This window comes from Mustelus asterias, chromosome 12 (genome assembly GCF_964213995.1).
Source record: "Mustelus asterias chromosome 12, sMusAst1.hap1.1, whole genome shotgun sequence".
NCBI classification, from domain to species: Eukaryota; Metazoa; Chordata; class Chondrichthyes; order Carcharhiniformes; family Triakidae; genus Mustelus; species Mustelus asterias.
The window spans coordinates 98,532,390-98,549,686 of record NC_135812.1 but is presented as its reverse complement, the minus strand read 5'-3'; the positions used below and the strand labels follow the sequence as shown (position 1 = coordinate 98,549,686).

At 43.0% G+C, this 17,297-nt stretch overlaps 1 protein-coding gene across 2 annotated transcripts in view; it reads right to left on the bottom strand.

Moving 5' to 3' along the window:
- The window catches only part of tha1 (threonine aldolase 1), a 90,329-nt gene that overhangs the window by 43,781 nt on the left and 29,251 nt on the right, over window positions 1-17,297 (bottom strand). For both annotated transcript variants that reach the window (XM_078225685.1, XM_078225686.1), the window contains exon 2: window positions 9,159-9,242. In XM_078225685.1, coding sequence (XP_078081811.1) covers window positions 9,159-9,242 — 84 coding nt within the window. The remainder of the gene's footprint in view (window positions 1-9,158; window positions 9,243-17,297) is intronic.

The following is a 17,297-nucleotide window of genomic DNA, read 5'->3' as shown; positions in this document are numbered from 1 at the left end:
ATGTCAGCTCCTGTAGCTGTAATTTAACTCTTATTGTTAGTCATTTACAGACCATAAAACCTTAAGATTATAAAATCAGAATTAGGCCATTCGGCCCATTGAGTTTGTTCCACCATTCAATCATGGTTGATATGTTTTATACTAGATTGTTTCCCCTTTTCTCCAAATTCTCAGTCTCCAAATTAGAGTCATAGAGGTTTACAGCATGGAAACAGGCCCTCCGGCCCAACTTGTCCATGCCGCCCCTTTCTTTAAACCACTAAGCTAGTCCCAATTGCCTGTGTTTGGCCCAAATCCTTCTATACCCATCTTACCCACGTAACTGTCTAAATGCTTCTTAAAAGACAAAACTGTACCCACCTCGACTACTACTACTTCTGGCAGCTTGTTCCAGACACTCACCATTCCGTGTGTGAAAAAAATGCCCCTCTGGACACTTTTGTGTCTCTCCCCTCTCACCTTAAGCCTATGCCCTCTGGTTTTAGACTCCCCTACCTTTGGGAAAAGATATTGACTATCTAGCTGATCTATGCCCTTCATTATTTTATAGACCTCTATAAGATCACCCCCCAGCCTTCTACGCTCCAGAGTAAAAAGTCCCAGTCTATCCAGCCTCTCCTTATAACTCAAACCATCAAGTCCCAGTAGCATCCTAGTCAATCTTTTCTGCATTCTTTCTAGTTTAATAATATCCTTTCTATAATAGGGTGACCAGAATTGTACACAGTATTCCAAGTGTGGCCTTACCAATGTCTTGTAGAACTTCAACAAGACATTCCAACTCCTGTATTCAATGTTCTGATCAATAAAACCAAGCATGCTGAATGCCTTCTTCACCACTGTCCATCTGTGACTCCACTTTCAAGGAGCTATGAACCTGTACCCCTAGATTCCATTGTTCTAAAGCTCTCCACAGCGTCCTACCATTAGCTGAGTAAGTCCTGCTCTGGTTTGATCTACCAAAATGCATCACCTTGCATTGATCTAAATTAAACTCCATCTGCCATTCGTCAGCCCACTGGCCTAATTGATCAAGATCCTGTTGCAATCCGAGATAGCCTTCTTCACTGTCCACTATCCTACCAATCTTGGTGTTATCTGCAAACTTACTAACCATGCCTCCTAAATTTTCATCCAAATCATTAATATAAATGACAAAAAACAGTGGGCCCAGCACTGATCCCTGAGGCACACCGTTGGTCACAGGCCTCCAGTTTGAAAAACAACCCGCTACAACCACCTTCTGTCTTCAAGCCAATTTTGTATCCATTTGGCTACCTCACCCTGGATCCCGTGAGATTTAACCTTATGCAATGACCTACCATGTGGTACCTTCCCAATTAAGCCACTCTGTTCAGGTTCCACTCCATTCTAGAACTGCTCTGCTGAGGCCCTCTTGCTCTTTATACTATTTCTAAGTTCCCAATAATGACTCAACTGCCCTACACCTGTTGATTAGCACTGATTCAAAAACAATTGCTTGCAACTGATTGACAGTTAACTGCCACTGGCAGGCAAGTTCTGTTACCAGAATTTCTAATTTAAGTCGAGCTGCTAAACTAGGCTTCAGTTTTTAGATTCCGCTTACCAGAACTTTCCACTGTCTCCAAACTCCCAATGAAGCCACTCAGGTCAGGTGTCACTGCGTTCCAGAACTACTCTGTTCAGAACCTGGCTGACGATTGTTGCAAATGCCTTAGCCTTATCAGGTCTGATGTGCTGGGCTCCCTCATCATTAAAGATGGGGATATTTGTGGAGCCTCATCTTCCAGTGAGTTGTTTAATTGTCCACCACTATTTACGGCTGGATGTGGCAGGACTGCAATGCTTAGATCTGATAGGTAGTGTAAATGAGCCATGTTATGAACTCAACTGATTAATTTAAGTTGGTTGTTAGTGTAGCTATTAGCTCACTAAGGATTGTACAGATGTGTGGCCCAATCCTCCAAAAAGATGTTCTGCCAACCACACAACTGATCAATGTTGTGTATGAATTTCAGTGCTGGTGTGATGCCAGACGCATGGGCCATACATCCTAAAAACTGGCTGATTGAATCAACAACATGCTCCTTTGGCTGTTCCTATTAGGCAGGGTACTCAACCAGTCAGCACTTACAAAAACTCAGAAGCAAAATGTCTGCTGTTAAGTGTGATTTTGCAACTGAATCGCACTTGCTGAACAATTCTGAGTGCACTGATAGCTACATTAACAAGCAGTTGAGCTCATAATGTGGTTCATTAATGCTAGGCTATAAGGGACATAAATTCATAGAGGACCCTTCCTCTGCAAACAAAAGGAATCTGTTCAAGTCTCTGCGCCTTTTTAGAATTGACCGGAAGCACGGGAAGCCAATTCCCCGTTGCCTATTCCATGGCAATGCCTCAGCCAGAGTCCACTTGTCAACCAATCAGCACCCCATTTCCCCTGTGGTATAAAGTGTGGTGATGGTTCAAAATTTGGCATTCTTGCATTTGTTCTGATGAGTACAAGATGATCAACTTTGTCCACATTTTTCTCTTTTCAATAATGTTAGGAGTGCGATTCTTGCTATTCCCCCAACTCTTCAATCTCTCGCACACCTCTTTGCTTAAAGTTTAGAATGTCAGTCATGGCCAAGCAAACAAGAGTCCGCAGAAATCTCAGATTACCATCGCATGGCTTGAAGTTGGGTGAAATCATATGGCTGATGTGCTATATGCGGAATATATCCATTCATGCAAAAACACACAGTAGAAATCTCCATTCAACTAAGTCAAGGTACGGTTCATGGGCATTCTTGCCTGGTGCAAGATGTTTGGATTACATGATAACTTTTTCAATATTTTGGTTAGGTACAGCAAGGTCCACTTGCATGAAAATATTTGAAGTGCTCGAATCTTTTGCTGGCACTTCTATTTCACTTTACTCAAAGCTAACCTCTAATATACAGACATAAATATCCATAACCGCAACTCTGGAAGGCAGGGGAATGTTCTTTGGCTTGTTTTTACATTGGTAATGCGTTATGACATGAAATATGTGGGATCCTGTAATTTAAAAGTATCTGAAGTGTTGAAATGTCAGATATGTTGCTTTCTTGTTCATGTACCAAAGAGTTCAATTATAAATTCTGTCAAGTTGGCATGATTTCTCTCTATAAACCTTGAAAGAGAGGGTTAAAAACAGCAATTACATGCAACTTTACACCGTCGAGTACTTAAACTGTTATAGTGATTCGACTCAATTATTTTGTATTTTCCCTCTTAAAAACAACAATGCAGCAAAAACTGCACGTCATTTCAAGGTTGCACTGCTCTCTCTCTCTTCCTTTGTGGTCAGTTCTCATAAATGTTATCAGATTGACAGAGTGAACTGCACTTCGCTGCACACTGTACTTGAACATAGCACAGGAAAGCCTTCCAGATTTACATATGGTCATGAACGTTACACAGCCCAACTTCCTGTGTTTTTTCCTCTCAGACTCAGCAAGCTAGACACCTTCCTCAAAAAAATGCTCGTCTGAGAAACAACCTTCAGTCTCTTTGTGCAGTTTTTCTAAGAACTAGGCAGGATGCAAGACATTTTGAGAAACATTCTGGTGCACGATCTCACACCTGTGAAGAACTCAAGACACCGAGAGATTAATCTTTCCATAGTTTGACAGGCAACTCTCATTGGCAATATAAAGATCAACTACTGCTCTATTTCTCTGTAATCTCAAAGAATCTCTTCTTCGTAAAGAGTGAAGAACGAATCCCGCAAAGCCACTTTAAGAGTTTTATCACAGTGGTTAGCACTGCCGTCTCACAGCGCCAGGGACCCAGGTTCAATTCTGGCCTTGGGTGATTGTCTGTGTGAAGTTTGCACATTCTCTCCGTGTCTGCGTGGGTTTCCACCGGGTGCTCCGGTTTCCTCCCACACTCCAAAGATGTGCGGGTTAGGTTGATTGGCTTTGCCTAATTGCCTATTAGTGTCAGCCGGACTAGCAGGGTAAATACATGGGGTTACGGGGATAGGGTTTGGGTGGAATCAGATTTCAGCATCCACAGTATTTTGCTTTTATCTTAGGGCCTGGGTGAGATTGTTGTCAATGCAGGCTCAATGGGCCGAATGGCCTCCTTCTTCACTGTAAGAATTCTATGATTCTATGAAACCTAACAGATGGCTTCAATTTTTTCATTGGAGGTAGTAGATCAACAGTACAATACAACAGTTGGAATTTCTCTCACTATCTGGGAGGTCACTTAACTAAAAGGGATAGTCCAATGGGACACTCTGTCTTGTACTGAAAGTGTCTGCTCTTCTGTCCTTTAATGAGAAATTCCTGGGGAGTTGCCATGGCACCAGTGGTATCTCCACAAACCTCCAACCAAGTTAAATATTTTAAATGTGGAACTTGTTTTTTGCTTGTTCAGAATTCACAGGAAAAGGCTTGCTCACTGACATACACCGGGGAGAATCAAAGTTTGGTTCGGGTTCTGTGATTTCTCACTGTAACGTTAGCAGGAAGTCAGAGAAACAGCAATCATTTACGATGTTTAACTTCTACCAAAAGTTATAGAACAAAGAAGAAAGAACATTACAGCACAGGAACAGGCCCTTTGGCCCACCAAGCCTACGTCAGTCATGTTGTCCCATCTAGACCAACTACCTGTATCCCTCGATTCCCCACTTATTCATGTGTCTATCCAGATAAGTCTTAAATGTCACTAACGTATCTGCCTCAACAACCTCACTTGGCAGTGCATTCCATGCCCCCACCACCCTCTGTGTAAAAAACTTCCCCCGCACATCTCTACTGAACCCTTACCTTGAACTTCTGCCCCCTTGCAATTGTCATTTCCGCCCTGGGAAAAAGTTTCCAACTGTTCACCTTATCTATGCCCCTCATAATTTTATATATCATGCAAACCAGCCTCCCATCCATTGTCTCAGTCTACACCTCCCGCTGCCTCGGAAAAGCAGCCAGCATAATTAAGGACCCCACGCACCCGAGACATACTCTCTTCTACCTTCTTCTGTCAGGAAAAAGATAGAAAAGTCTGAGGTCGGGTACCAACCGACTCAAGAAAAGCTTCTTCCCTGCTGACGTCAGACTTTTGAATGGACCTACCTCGCACTAAGTTGATCTTTCTCTACACCCTAGCTATGACTGTAACACTACATTCTGCACCCTCTCCTTTCCTTCTCTATGTATGGTATGCTTTGTCTGCATAGCATGCAAGAAATAATACTTTTCACTGTATACTAATACATGTGACAATAATAAATTAAAATCAAAATATGGCAGAAAATTAGAAAAAGCCTTGTGGAAATTCCAGGAGTGGGCACAAAACGTGACTTCATTTACATGCAAAAAGTACATCAAATCAAATGGGAGTGGCAGCATATAGGTTATGTTGTTGTAATAGTTAGTAATCTGGTGAAAGCAGGTTTAACACCCACCATGTCAGTTTGAAAATCTGGATTCAGTTTGAAATCTAGAAATAAAAAAGCTGGTATCAGTAAAAGTGACCATGAAAGTGTGGGATTCTCATAAAGATCCAGACTGGGTTCACTAATGTTCTCGGAGGAAGAAAGGCTGCCATTTTGACCTGGTCTGGCCCATGGGTGAAAGCGTCCACACTAAAATAGTAGCACAGGACTGGTCTAGCGAGTCACTCAGTCTTACCAACAACTGGCGGAAACTAAGGAGAGGTAATAAACAAATGCCCACTTCCTGAGAATGAATAAAAGACCTCCTACATTCATTACTGGAAGAATCCTGAACTGCAGCCCAGTACATTGAGTGTATTATTTGAATTGTATATATGTAGCCCAATCTCCCGAACCAAGGAAACCCTGATTCACAAAGAGTTACTGTTCAATGACTTTATGGGAATCAGCCTCAAAGCACACGCCCTAGTGTATCCCAGGCTGCTATGGACTGACGCAACTCTATACTTTTTAGCACTTCCTTCCAACTACATTCTACTGGGAATTCAAATACCAATGGAACTATTCAGTGTATAACTAGCAGTATGAGTCCATTAAATTTGTTTGTTTGGGGTAGAGAGACCAGAAAGGGAAGGTAGGCAGGGACTATAAATTTAACCCTTTGACATAGTGTGATAATGATATTGAGCATACTACACATAGAGGTGGGTAATGTCGGCAAGATTAAAAGGAAACTGGACTGGGTTTTGACAGAAAAAATGCAGAAGGGGATAAGAGACTCTGATATTTTTCACATTTTGGGGCCGGCCAGATGAACAGCGACACTTTCTGAGAGTTAGGAAAAGGGACATTAGGCAGATGGATGCATTCTCATGTTCCAGTCTACATCAATCTCAAGGATGTTGCCCAGTTTGATTGTGCCAATGTCCCAGAACAGAATTCAAAAGTACTTTAAAACTATTGTGTGGAAAATCTGTCTAAGTATGAAAAATCTTCATGTGCAGGATCTGTTTGAACCTTGGAGTAGACTCAGGAAATTGAGAGGAAACTCTGACCTAGTGATTTCCATAACAGTCCGCCATCAAGTCTGTGTGGAGTTTGTACTTTCTCCCTGTGTCTGCGTGGGTTTCCTCTGGGTGCTCCAGCTTCCTCCCATAGTCCAAAGATGTGCGGGTTCGGTTGATTGGCCATGCTAAATTGACCCTTAGTGTCAGGGGGATTAGCAGGGTAAATATGTGGGGTTGTGGGAATAGGGCCTGGGTGGAAATGTGGTTGGTGCAGACTCAATGGGCCGAATGGCCTCCTTCTGTACTGTAGGGAATCTATGATTCTATCATCAGGATGGGGTGCTTATACCATCTACCCAATCTCTACTGGCTACACAATCACAATCCCAACTTCTGTTTTAATAATGCAACTTAGTATCAAGAGGAGGGGATATGAGATTCCCATTCTCAAAATAGTAAATGTATTCTTTATAAACTTGTTTAAGACTTTGGTCCTCTTGAAATCTTTGGCATTTTGGAGACAATGAATAGCCTACGCAACACATCAAATACTGCAGTATGTCAGGAATATCAATTAGCATCACGCAGATCAGATAACAGGCAATTGGATCTTCTCGTACTGTATACATTTAAAAGGCTTTTACTATTCATGGTGAAAAGGCACATCCCATGAAAACAGTGGAACATAGTCCCTAAGAACAAGTAATAAATAGACTACTCAGGGGCTGAATATGCTTTCACCCCTTCATTTTGGGAGGTCTAACAAAACAAGGGAATACACAATGAATGGTAGGACACCAGGAAGTACAGACCATAAGATACAGGAGCAGAATTAGGCCACTCGGCCCATCGGGTTTGCTCCGCCATTCAATCATGGCTGATATTTTTCTCATCCCCATTCTCCTGCCTTTTCCCCATAACCCCTGGTCCCCTTATTAATCAAGAACCTATCTATCGCTGTCTTAAAGACACTCAATGACCTGGCCTCCACAGCCTTCTGCGGCAAAGAGTTCCACAGATTCTCCACTCTCTGGCTAAAGAAGACTGATGCAAAGTTACTGTTCAGTTCCTCTGCCAGAGGACCTGAGGGACCTTGGGGTGCATGTCCAAAGATCCCTGAAGGCAGCAGGATAGGTAGATAAGATGGTTGATTTGATTTGATTTATTATTGTCACATGTATTGGTATACAGTGAAAAGTCTTGTTTCTTGCGCTATACAGACAAAGTATACTGTACATGGATGGTTAAGAAAGGATATAGGATACTTACTTTTATTAGCCAAGGCATGGAATATAAGAGCAGGAGATTAGGATGGAGCTGTATAAAATGCTTGTTAGGCTATAGTTAGAGCACTATGTGCATTTCGGGCCACCAAATAGGAATGATTTGACTGCACTGGAAAAGGTGCAGAGAAGATTCACCAGGATGTTGCCTGGGCTGGAGCAGCTCAGCTATGAAGAGAGGCTGGTTAGACTGGGATTGTTTTCCTTAGGGCAGAGAAGGCTGAGGGGGGACCTGATCGAGGTGTACAAAATTATGAAGGACATAGATAGGGTAAATAGGAAATAACTTTTCCACTTAGGAGAGGGGTCAATAACCAGGGGGCATAGATTTAAAATAAGGGACAGGAGACATAGAGAGTGTTTAAGAAAAAACCTTTTCACCCAGAGGGTGGTGGAAATCTGGAACGCGCTACCTGAAAGGGTGTAGAGGCGGGAACCCTCACAACATTTAAGAAGTATTTAGATGAACACTTGAAACACTATAGCATTCAAGGCCATGGACCAAGTGCTGGAAAATGGAATTAAAATAGATAGGTGCTTGATGTGTAGCACAGATATGATGGGCTGAAGGGCCTCTTTTTGTACTGTTAAACTTTATGACTCTAGGACTCAGACAGCAGACCCCCATTGTAAAAGTAGCCAACACAATCCAAAACAAGAGGGAAGATGAAAAGCTCCCTAACTTCGTCCATCGGAATGTTGTCTCATCTATTCGATCCACCTCACACCATGCAAAGAATGACCTCCTGAGTCATCCTCCCAATCATATTTTCCTATTCTGATGGTCAGATATCTTTTTGGATTGGAGGATATCCCTCAGTGGTAGACCATCCTGTCAACTAAATACACAATTATACTTGCACACCCATTTTATGCTCTTGTGGGATTACAATTAGAAATTGAAATGTAGCAACATCCTCTGTGGGACCAGATTTACATTGTGCCATTTTATGAGTTCACATTGCCCTGAATGTTTTATCTTTGCAATGGGGGTCACGGTTGAAAACAAAATAGCCAATTTATGCACAGCAAGATCCCCCAATGTGATAAATACCAGATAACCTATTTTATTAGTATTGGTTCAAGGATAAATATTGGCCAGGACACCAGTGAGAGCTATACTTTTTCAAAATAGTGTCGTACGATCTTTTACCTCCACCTGAGTGAGCAGGCCGCTCCTTGATTTAAACTCTCATCTGAAAAACAGCAGCCTTAACAATGCAGTGCTCCCTCAGCACTGCCCTGGGACAGTTAGCCTAGATTATGTGCTCAAGTCTCTGGAGTGAGACTTGATCTCACAAACCTTTTACGCAGGGTCGAGGGGGCTACCACCAATGAGCCACAGCCGAAACCAGCATTGCATTGTTAGCTGAACTGGGCCTTCAGTTGCTTCTGTTCATTGTGATTAGATTGAAAAGCTGTGGTGCAATGTCTTGCTGTAGTTACACTGACCTGAAATTAGGTTCCCCATCGTTCCACTGGGTACAAACAAGGTATCCTCCATCCCAAACAGCTCAGCAGCTTGCTTCTGAAGTTCTGTGCAGGGGAAAAGTAAAAGTATCTAGTTTGAATTGCTAAACTCCATGAATTGAGAATTGTTACGGAGCCCCAGATTACCGAGTCATTTTGTGCATTTTCCGATTATTTCTTTTCCATGTGGCCTCCCATTTCTTAGCTTTTTAAGCCTTATGGGTGTAGCAAGAACAACCATTGACACAGGCCCGACCTCCAGCCTCTGAAAGATTCTATTTAGAAATCAGACCAAGAAGCAGCTTGGCACCGCTGATGGCACCTTCTTGTGAAATGTTGCAGGTTACACGATTGTGCCCAATGCCAGAAGACTGAACTCAAAGGAATGTGCAGGATGAGGCAGTTTGTGGCGTACACTGTGAGTTAGACACTTCTCATCGTTCAACATAAAACTGTTTCACTTTTTTGGAAGTGTGGGTTGATAACAGTATAGAATCCATATAGTGCAAAACGAGGCAATTCGGCCCATCGAGTCTGCACTGACTTTCTGACAGAGCATCCCACCCAGGTCCACCCCCTGTCGTATCCCTGTGACCCCACACATTTACCCCACTAATCCCCCCAAACTACACATCTTGGGACATCAAGGGGCAATTTAGCATGGCCAATCCACCTAATCGGCACATCTTTGGACTGTGGGAAGAAACCGGAGCACATGGAGGAAACCCACACATAGGGAGAGCGTGCAGACTCTGCACAGACACTCAAGGCTGGAACTGAACCTGGGGTCCTGGCGCTGTGAGGCAAAAGTCCGAAGATGTGCAGGTTAGGTTGATTGGCCATGCTAAATTGACTCTTGTATCAGGGGGACTAACAGGGTAAATGTGTGGGGTTACGGGAATAGGGTCTGGATGGGATTGTGGTTGGTACAGACTCAATGGGCCAAATGGCCTCCTTCTGTACTACAGGGATTCTATGATTATCCACTGTGTCACCATGCCGATGATCTTGTCATTTACTAAGTTGGTCTATGCAAAGCATCATCAAAGTCATTAAAGTGAATAAAAAACAATCAGGATTCCCATAAAAATATATTCCCAGAGCGACACCTTTTATCTGGAGGACATAATTATAGAGTTAGAGGAAAAAATGTTCAATGTGGGCTCAGGTTTAGCCTGCCAGAGGCAGTTGTTGCTGGATGGAGACTGGTTGAGGAGTGAAGGACTCACAGGATTGAATCTGAGATACTACTGCGTTCCCTTCTCAGGAAGATAGAGAAAGAGAGGGAAGTGAAGAAACTATCATGGCCATTATCGTGCTGGCAGTTCTTGATAATAAGTGTAGGGGGCCAAAAAAAGTAGTCCACATGAACAACGGTTGAAGGTAGGAGAAAGGGTTAGATGTGCAGGAAGAAGCCTTCTAGACAGGGAGACAAAGGCAAGCAGAAAATTCTGAAAAGTTGGAACTTCTTGGGCGATGGTATAGCGGGGGGTGAACTTGAAGACGAATCCTTTGAGAGACAGTGCTGTTGAGGTGGATAGTATGTGTGTAGCAGTGTGTGGTGGGGAGGGTGGAGTCCATGAAACAGGGAGAGAAGTATTTGGTTTAACACTGAATATTTGAACAAAGGGTCCACATCCAAACATTCGGTCAGTGGTTCTCTCACCTTTTGAGCATTTCCAGTATTTTCAGGCCTTACAGCTGGGTTGGGTTTGACTCTGGGTTGGGTTTGACTCTAGGTATGACCTTTTGATTGTTTTCATCACCCTCAGTCAAACCATTGAAAAGGTCCTGGCAAACTACAAAGGTTGATTTCCCACGTTTCAGATGTTAGATTAACTGTTGTAAAATTTACTGAATCATATCCGCAATCTTTTACTCTTTGAACAAGAGGAATACATGAACCACTCCCTTGGCCTCAGGGCAGGCACTGTGTTTACACACCTATGTTAACCAATGACACCTATTTTCTTACTCAATCTGCATTCCGAAGTGCACTGCAACTGCTCGAGCTATTTAATTAGTCACATTCCTTGTACTTTCTTCATAGCCATATCATTTCTCCTCCTTCTCGTAAATATCCAATTCTATTTGAATTTGACGACAGTATCTCAGTCTTTGAAACTTTTACCTGACATCCAGCATCCAAAGAATGGGGAACCTTATTCAATGTCTTCTGAAAGTCAAGAGAGAAACAGGAGGCCATTCAGCCCTTCGGACATGTTCCACCAATTAATTAGACAGTGATTGATGTGCATCAACTCTATTGATCCACATCCTGTGATATCCAACACAAATATATTGATTTCATCATCGAATCCCTACAGTGCAGAAGGAGGCCATTCGGCCCATCGAATCTGCATTGACCACAATCCCACCCGGGCCCTATCGCCGTAGCCCCACATATTTACCGTTAATTCCCTGACACGAGGGTCAATTTAGCACATCTAACCCGCACATCTTTGGACTGTGGGAGGAAATCCACGCAGATACGGGGAGAATGTGCAAACTGCACATAGACAGTGACCCAAGGCCGGGATTGAAGCCAGGTCCCTAGCACTGTGAGGCAGCAGTGCTAGCCACTGTGCCACCATGCATCCCAGTCCCGAAAATATAATTGACCCAGCATTCAAATCTTTTATGGGATAGAATTCCAGATTCGACTAGCCTTTGTGAAAAAGGGCTTTCTGATTTCATTCCTAGAAACTTGGGTAAGGATGTGTTTAATCCCTTCACCAAGTCAATTACATATCTGTTGAAATGTGGATGGCACAATGCAAATTCTTGGAGAATGCCATTCGTCATATCAGAGAACATTTCCTTTCTGTCTCCATCACCTTATCTTAATTAATTACTAGTTTATGTTGCAAGGTTATAGCCAATTCCATGGAATTTTATTTGTAACTAATAATCACTTGGGGGAATTTTATAAAATGCCTTCTGGAAGTACATGGAGGCAACATCCGTAGGCATTTCCCTATCCACCATGCTAGTGACCTCCTCAGTGATATTGTCTCTGATATTTGATTCCAGTAACTTTCTGACAATTAATATTAAACGGATGGTTCTGTAGTTACCTTTCTCCCACCCTTCCTTCTTAAATAATGGAACCTCACTAACAATTTTCTAACAATGGGCACAATCCTGAACCTCGTGTTATGGACAAGGAGGAGGATTAATTTAAACAGCCCTGATTTCCCTTCTCAGCACCCATCCATAAACAGAAAAGTGTTTGATTTCCCTCTTTGTAAGTGGTTGAATCTTTTTGCAAACCCTCAATTTTGACGTGATTCAATTTCTGTTCACAACTCCACAGCAAATCCGAGATGTGGTAAACTCAGGGGGTTAGTTTAGTAGCACATGCTCAAACATGAGACGAGGGGTCGCAATGTCGCTCCCCTTTTCACTCATTCAATAAAAGGGCGAAGTAGAGAAAGAAAGGGGTTTACAGGGCAAAAGTTACTGGATAAAAAATAATTGTTCCATGTGAGTCCAGGGTGCAGAATCGAAGTCCAGTGGTGTGTTCTTTCACAGATTAAGCAGGTTGGAGACTAATGCTGGATAATTCACTTTTCCAGTGGAGCTGAATTCCACGATGGGATAGGCACGTAGAGATGAAGGAGTCTAGTAGGGACTGGTACAGATGTTCATAAGTTCTGGCGGAAACAGTGTAGATGGGGCCAAGCAGTTAAACCTGGACTGAGCTCAGGTTCCGAACTGCTGCTTGCTACAGGAAAGGTGACAGACGGAGCTTTTCAGCTCCACGAGGCAATATTACAGGTTTCACCAACATTTTTATTGTGGGGAGAGGGGTTATCTCTTCAGAGGTAACAAATGGCAGCTGTTCTGGACACCAGAAAGTTCCTTTTTGTTTGAGCGACGGCTTCAGTTATTTTAAAAGTCTTTTCTTAAACAAAATTACAAATTAGCCAATATATAATACATAGATTTCATGAAAATACAGAGTGAGGTTTTAGCCTCCTAACACTCGAGACAATTGGAAATCTAATACACATGTAACTTTCTCACTTCTTCCGTTTAATACACTTGTGGGGGAAACCATCAGCTCTGCAGGGTTGCTATTTTTAGGTTCCCTTGTTCCTGGTATTTTGTCAGTCAGTGAGTTTTTTTGCATTCTTTCATGGGATGTGGGCATGGCTGGCAAGGCCTGCATTTGATGTCATTCCTAATTGTCCTTGATTTGAGTGGCTTGTTTGGCCACTTAGGGATAGCACTGTGGTTAGCACTGCTGCCACACAGCACCAGGGATCCAGGGTTCAATTCCAGCCTCGAGTGTATGGAGTTTGCACATTCTCCCGTGTCTTGGTGGGTTTCTTCCGGATGCTCTGGTTTCTTCCCAAAGATGTACGTGTTAGGTGAATTGGCTATGGGGATAGCACAGTAAGAAGTCTCACAACACCAGGTTAAAGTCCAACAGGTTTATTTGGTAGCAAATACCATAAGCTTTCGGAGCTTGCTGCTCCTTCATCATCTGACGAAGGAGCAGCAAGCTCCGAAAGCTTATGGTATTTGCTACCAAATAAACCTGTTGGACTTTAACCTGGTGTTGTGAGACTTCTTACTGTGCTTACCCCAGTCCAACGCCGGCATCTCCACATTATGGGGATAGGGCAGGGGAATGGGCCTGGATAGGATGCTCTTTCAGAGAGTTAGTGCAGACTTGATGGGCCGAATGGCCTCTTCTGCACTGTAGGGATTCTATGGTTCATTTCAGGGGGCAGTTAAAAGTGAACCACATTGTCGTGGGTCTGGAGTCACATGTAGGCCAGACCAGGTAAGGAAGGCTGACTTCCTTCCCGATAGGACATTAGTGAATCAGATGGGTTTTAATGACAATGATGATAGTCACTCACTGATACTAGTTTTACATTCCAGATTTTTATTAACTGAACTCAAATGCCACCAGATGCCGTGATGGGATTTGAACCCATGTCCCCTGAGTATTAGCCTGGGCCTCTAGTTTACTAGTCCAGTGACATTGCTACTACACTATCATCTCCCCATTAAGAACCTTGTGATTGGATGTCAGATGATTAGATGGTGTGATCAGGCTTTGAGAAGACACCCGAGAGGGGTAACCCTAACCGGGTGTGATTTATCTGTTGTTTTGAGGTGTTGCACTGTAACCCAAAAAAAAGGGACTTTAAACCTGGACTGCAAAATGGCGGTATTTCTTTGCAAAGCCTCAGCTTCAAGCATCCCACACTTGGCCTTGATTTCAGTGGACTCCGGGCTGGCGCAGAATGAGGATAGATCAGGGCACTGGAGGAATCTCTCCTGGAGTATTCATTTCACAATTGATTAAATTTGCTGCTTTACTCATTTACTTTCAGCAAGTTTGCCTAAGAGTGTAATACTTCGTGGGAGGGAAAGTTCACATCTCTTTCCCAAATCTGAAGAGAAACAGGATTTCTTCTTCCTGGCAAGATTTGCGTGTCTTCAGCCCTTTCATGAGTCACTGTACCAGGAGGACAGGGTGATTAATTCTACTTGCATTCTCTCTATGTGCTTAATACAAAGTATTTCTGAGCAGATGTTACCTATTGTTTCAAAATACTGCAGGCGGTTTAAACAATTTACTGTAGTGTGATATGGCTTGGCGTATTGCTCAAGGCAATTGGGCTCAGTTTATATCCACAGTGACAGGAAGAAAGGGTTCTTTTCAAGGTTGAAGAGCTGCCCGTCAGGCATTGTTAACAGGAGAAACAACAGAAATTGCAATGTCACGACTGAAAGAAAATCTTTTCAATCAAACGTTGAGTAACATTCTTGTAACTCCACGGGCCTCCACTTTGTTTGAAGACATGCTGCTATTATGGGTTCCAATGAGAGATCACTGACCTGAAATGTTAACTCTGTCTCTCTCTCTCTCTTCCATGGTGGCACAGTGGTTAGCACGGCTACCTCACAGCGCCAGGGAACCAGGTTTGTTTCCCGGCTTGGGTCACTGTCTGTGCAGCGTCTGCACGTTCTCCCCTTGTCTGTTTTTTATTATTTATTTACTAGTCACAAGTAGGCTTACATTAACCCTGCAATTAAGTTACTGTGGAAATCCCCCAGTTGCCATACTCCGGCGCCTGTTCGGGTCAATGCACCAAAACAGCACGTCTTTCAGACTGTGGGAGGAAACTGGAGCACCCGGACGAAACCCACGCAGACACGGGGAGAATGTGCAGACTCCGCACAGACAGTGACCCAAGCCGGGAATCGAACCCAAGTCCCTGGCACTGTGAGGCAGCAGTGCTAACCACTGTGCCCCTGCGTGGGTTTCCTCTGAGTGCTCCGGTTTCCTCCCACAAGTCCGAAAGACGTGCTGGTTAGGTGCATTGGCCATGCTAAATTCTCCCTCAGTGTACCTGAACAGGCGCCGGACTGTGGCGACTGGGCGATTTTCACAGTAACTTCATTGCAATGTTAATGTAAGCCTACTTGTGACAATAACAAACAAATTTTAAACTTTAAAAACTCTTTCCAACCAGCTGAACATTTCCAGTATCTTCTGTTTTTATTGTGGATTTCTGGCATCCGCAGTCCTTTGCTTTTGTACATGTACACACCACCCATGGGCAAGGTGTAGAGATGACTTTGACTGTTTATCAGATGATATCTACCGCGCTATGCTATAGGAAGATAAGCCTATCAAGGTCCCGGATTATAATAGAAAATAAAATATCCTCTCCTGTTATGAACAATATTTGCCACCTTAAGATGACTATTTTAAGTCACTCCCTAACTTGCTCTTGTTACAAAAGTTACACTGCCTCCTTGAGCAGCTCTGGCTGTTATGAATAGTCCATACCCTGTTGATATGGGAGAAAACTGTATAAGGAGTCTAACAACACCAGGTTAAAGTCCAACAGGTTTATTTGGTAGCAAACGCCAAAGGAGCACTGCTCCTTTGTCGGGTGAGTGGGAGATAACTATGACCATCTTAAAAATAACTGTGACCATCTTATTTTCAATCACATGCTGCTGGAGATAGCAGTTGCGAAAGCATCAAGTGTTTGCCATACAACCATTTGATAAGAATGCTCAGGATATGCAAGGCGGTGCATTGCGAAACAGAATATGGCTCCTCCTCCGTCAAGGGACCCACTCGTTTCAACATATTCGTTCTAAAACAGGAGCTCAGAAGCAGTTTATTGAAATAAGGAAATAACATTGACAGAATTGTAACATGTTTTTAAAGGTGGCAGCACTCCCAGGGTCAGAATCATGAACTAGAAAATGATTTGTTTTTAACACAAGCCATGACAGGATATCTGTTGAATGACCAAGGCTACAACGACTTGCATTTACATATCGTGTCCCCAGGGCACTTCATAAGGGTGTTGTCAAACAAATTTTGTCAAACAGGGGCCCTAAAGTTTGGTCAAAAAGGTAAGTGTTAAGGATAATTTTAAAGGAAGGGAGCAAGATAGAATGGAAGATAATCGAGAATTTAATCAAACAGATGAAATCAAGGTTGGCAATTGTTAAGTGATTAAAAGGGTTACGCAAGAGGCCAGGATTTAAGACACACACAGGTGTTGGAGGGTCTTGAGTACATGACGTGACTTGCCTAGAATGTTTAGCAGAGCAACAGTTGATGCCTAAAGTCTAGAACAAGAAGGCAGAGAGTGACTGGTCAGTGTCTGAATAGTAAGAAGTCTCACAACACCAGGTTACCCCAGTCCAACGCCGGCATCTCCACATCAGTGTCTGAATAACAGAATCTCGGCCTTTTGGCTAAGATCAAGTGTCGGATTGGGCCCAGGATGGAGCGCAGTGCCTTGTTTTGTCAGCATGGATTTTGCTTGTCTCTCTTATGGGGCCCTTGAGTTGGATTCGGTTTGTGTTTGGTTTTTGGAGCGGACAGGGAGTGGATTTCGGTTTGCCCAGTCTGCTCTGAACATTGGCTTAGTAACTTTAAGAATGGAGTAAAAACTTTTAAAAAAGAAATCCAAAATATTATCCTTTTCTAGCCATTGACTAACTATGGCTATGCCGCTATATTTGCTTTTGTAATCCTTTATGCTAGTTTTCATTTTAAAATTAAATTTTCCTGCCATTGGATAACTTAAAATAATATTTCTCTTAAGCCAACTTCAAAATTCAGAC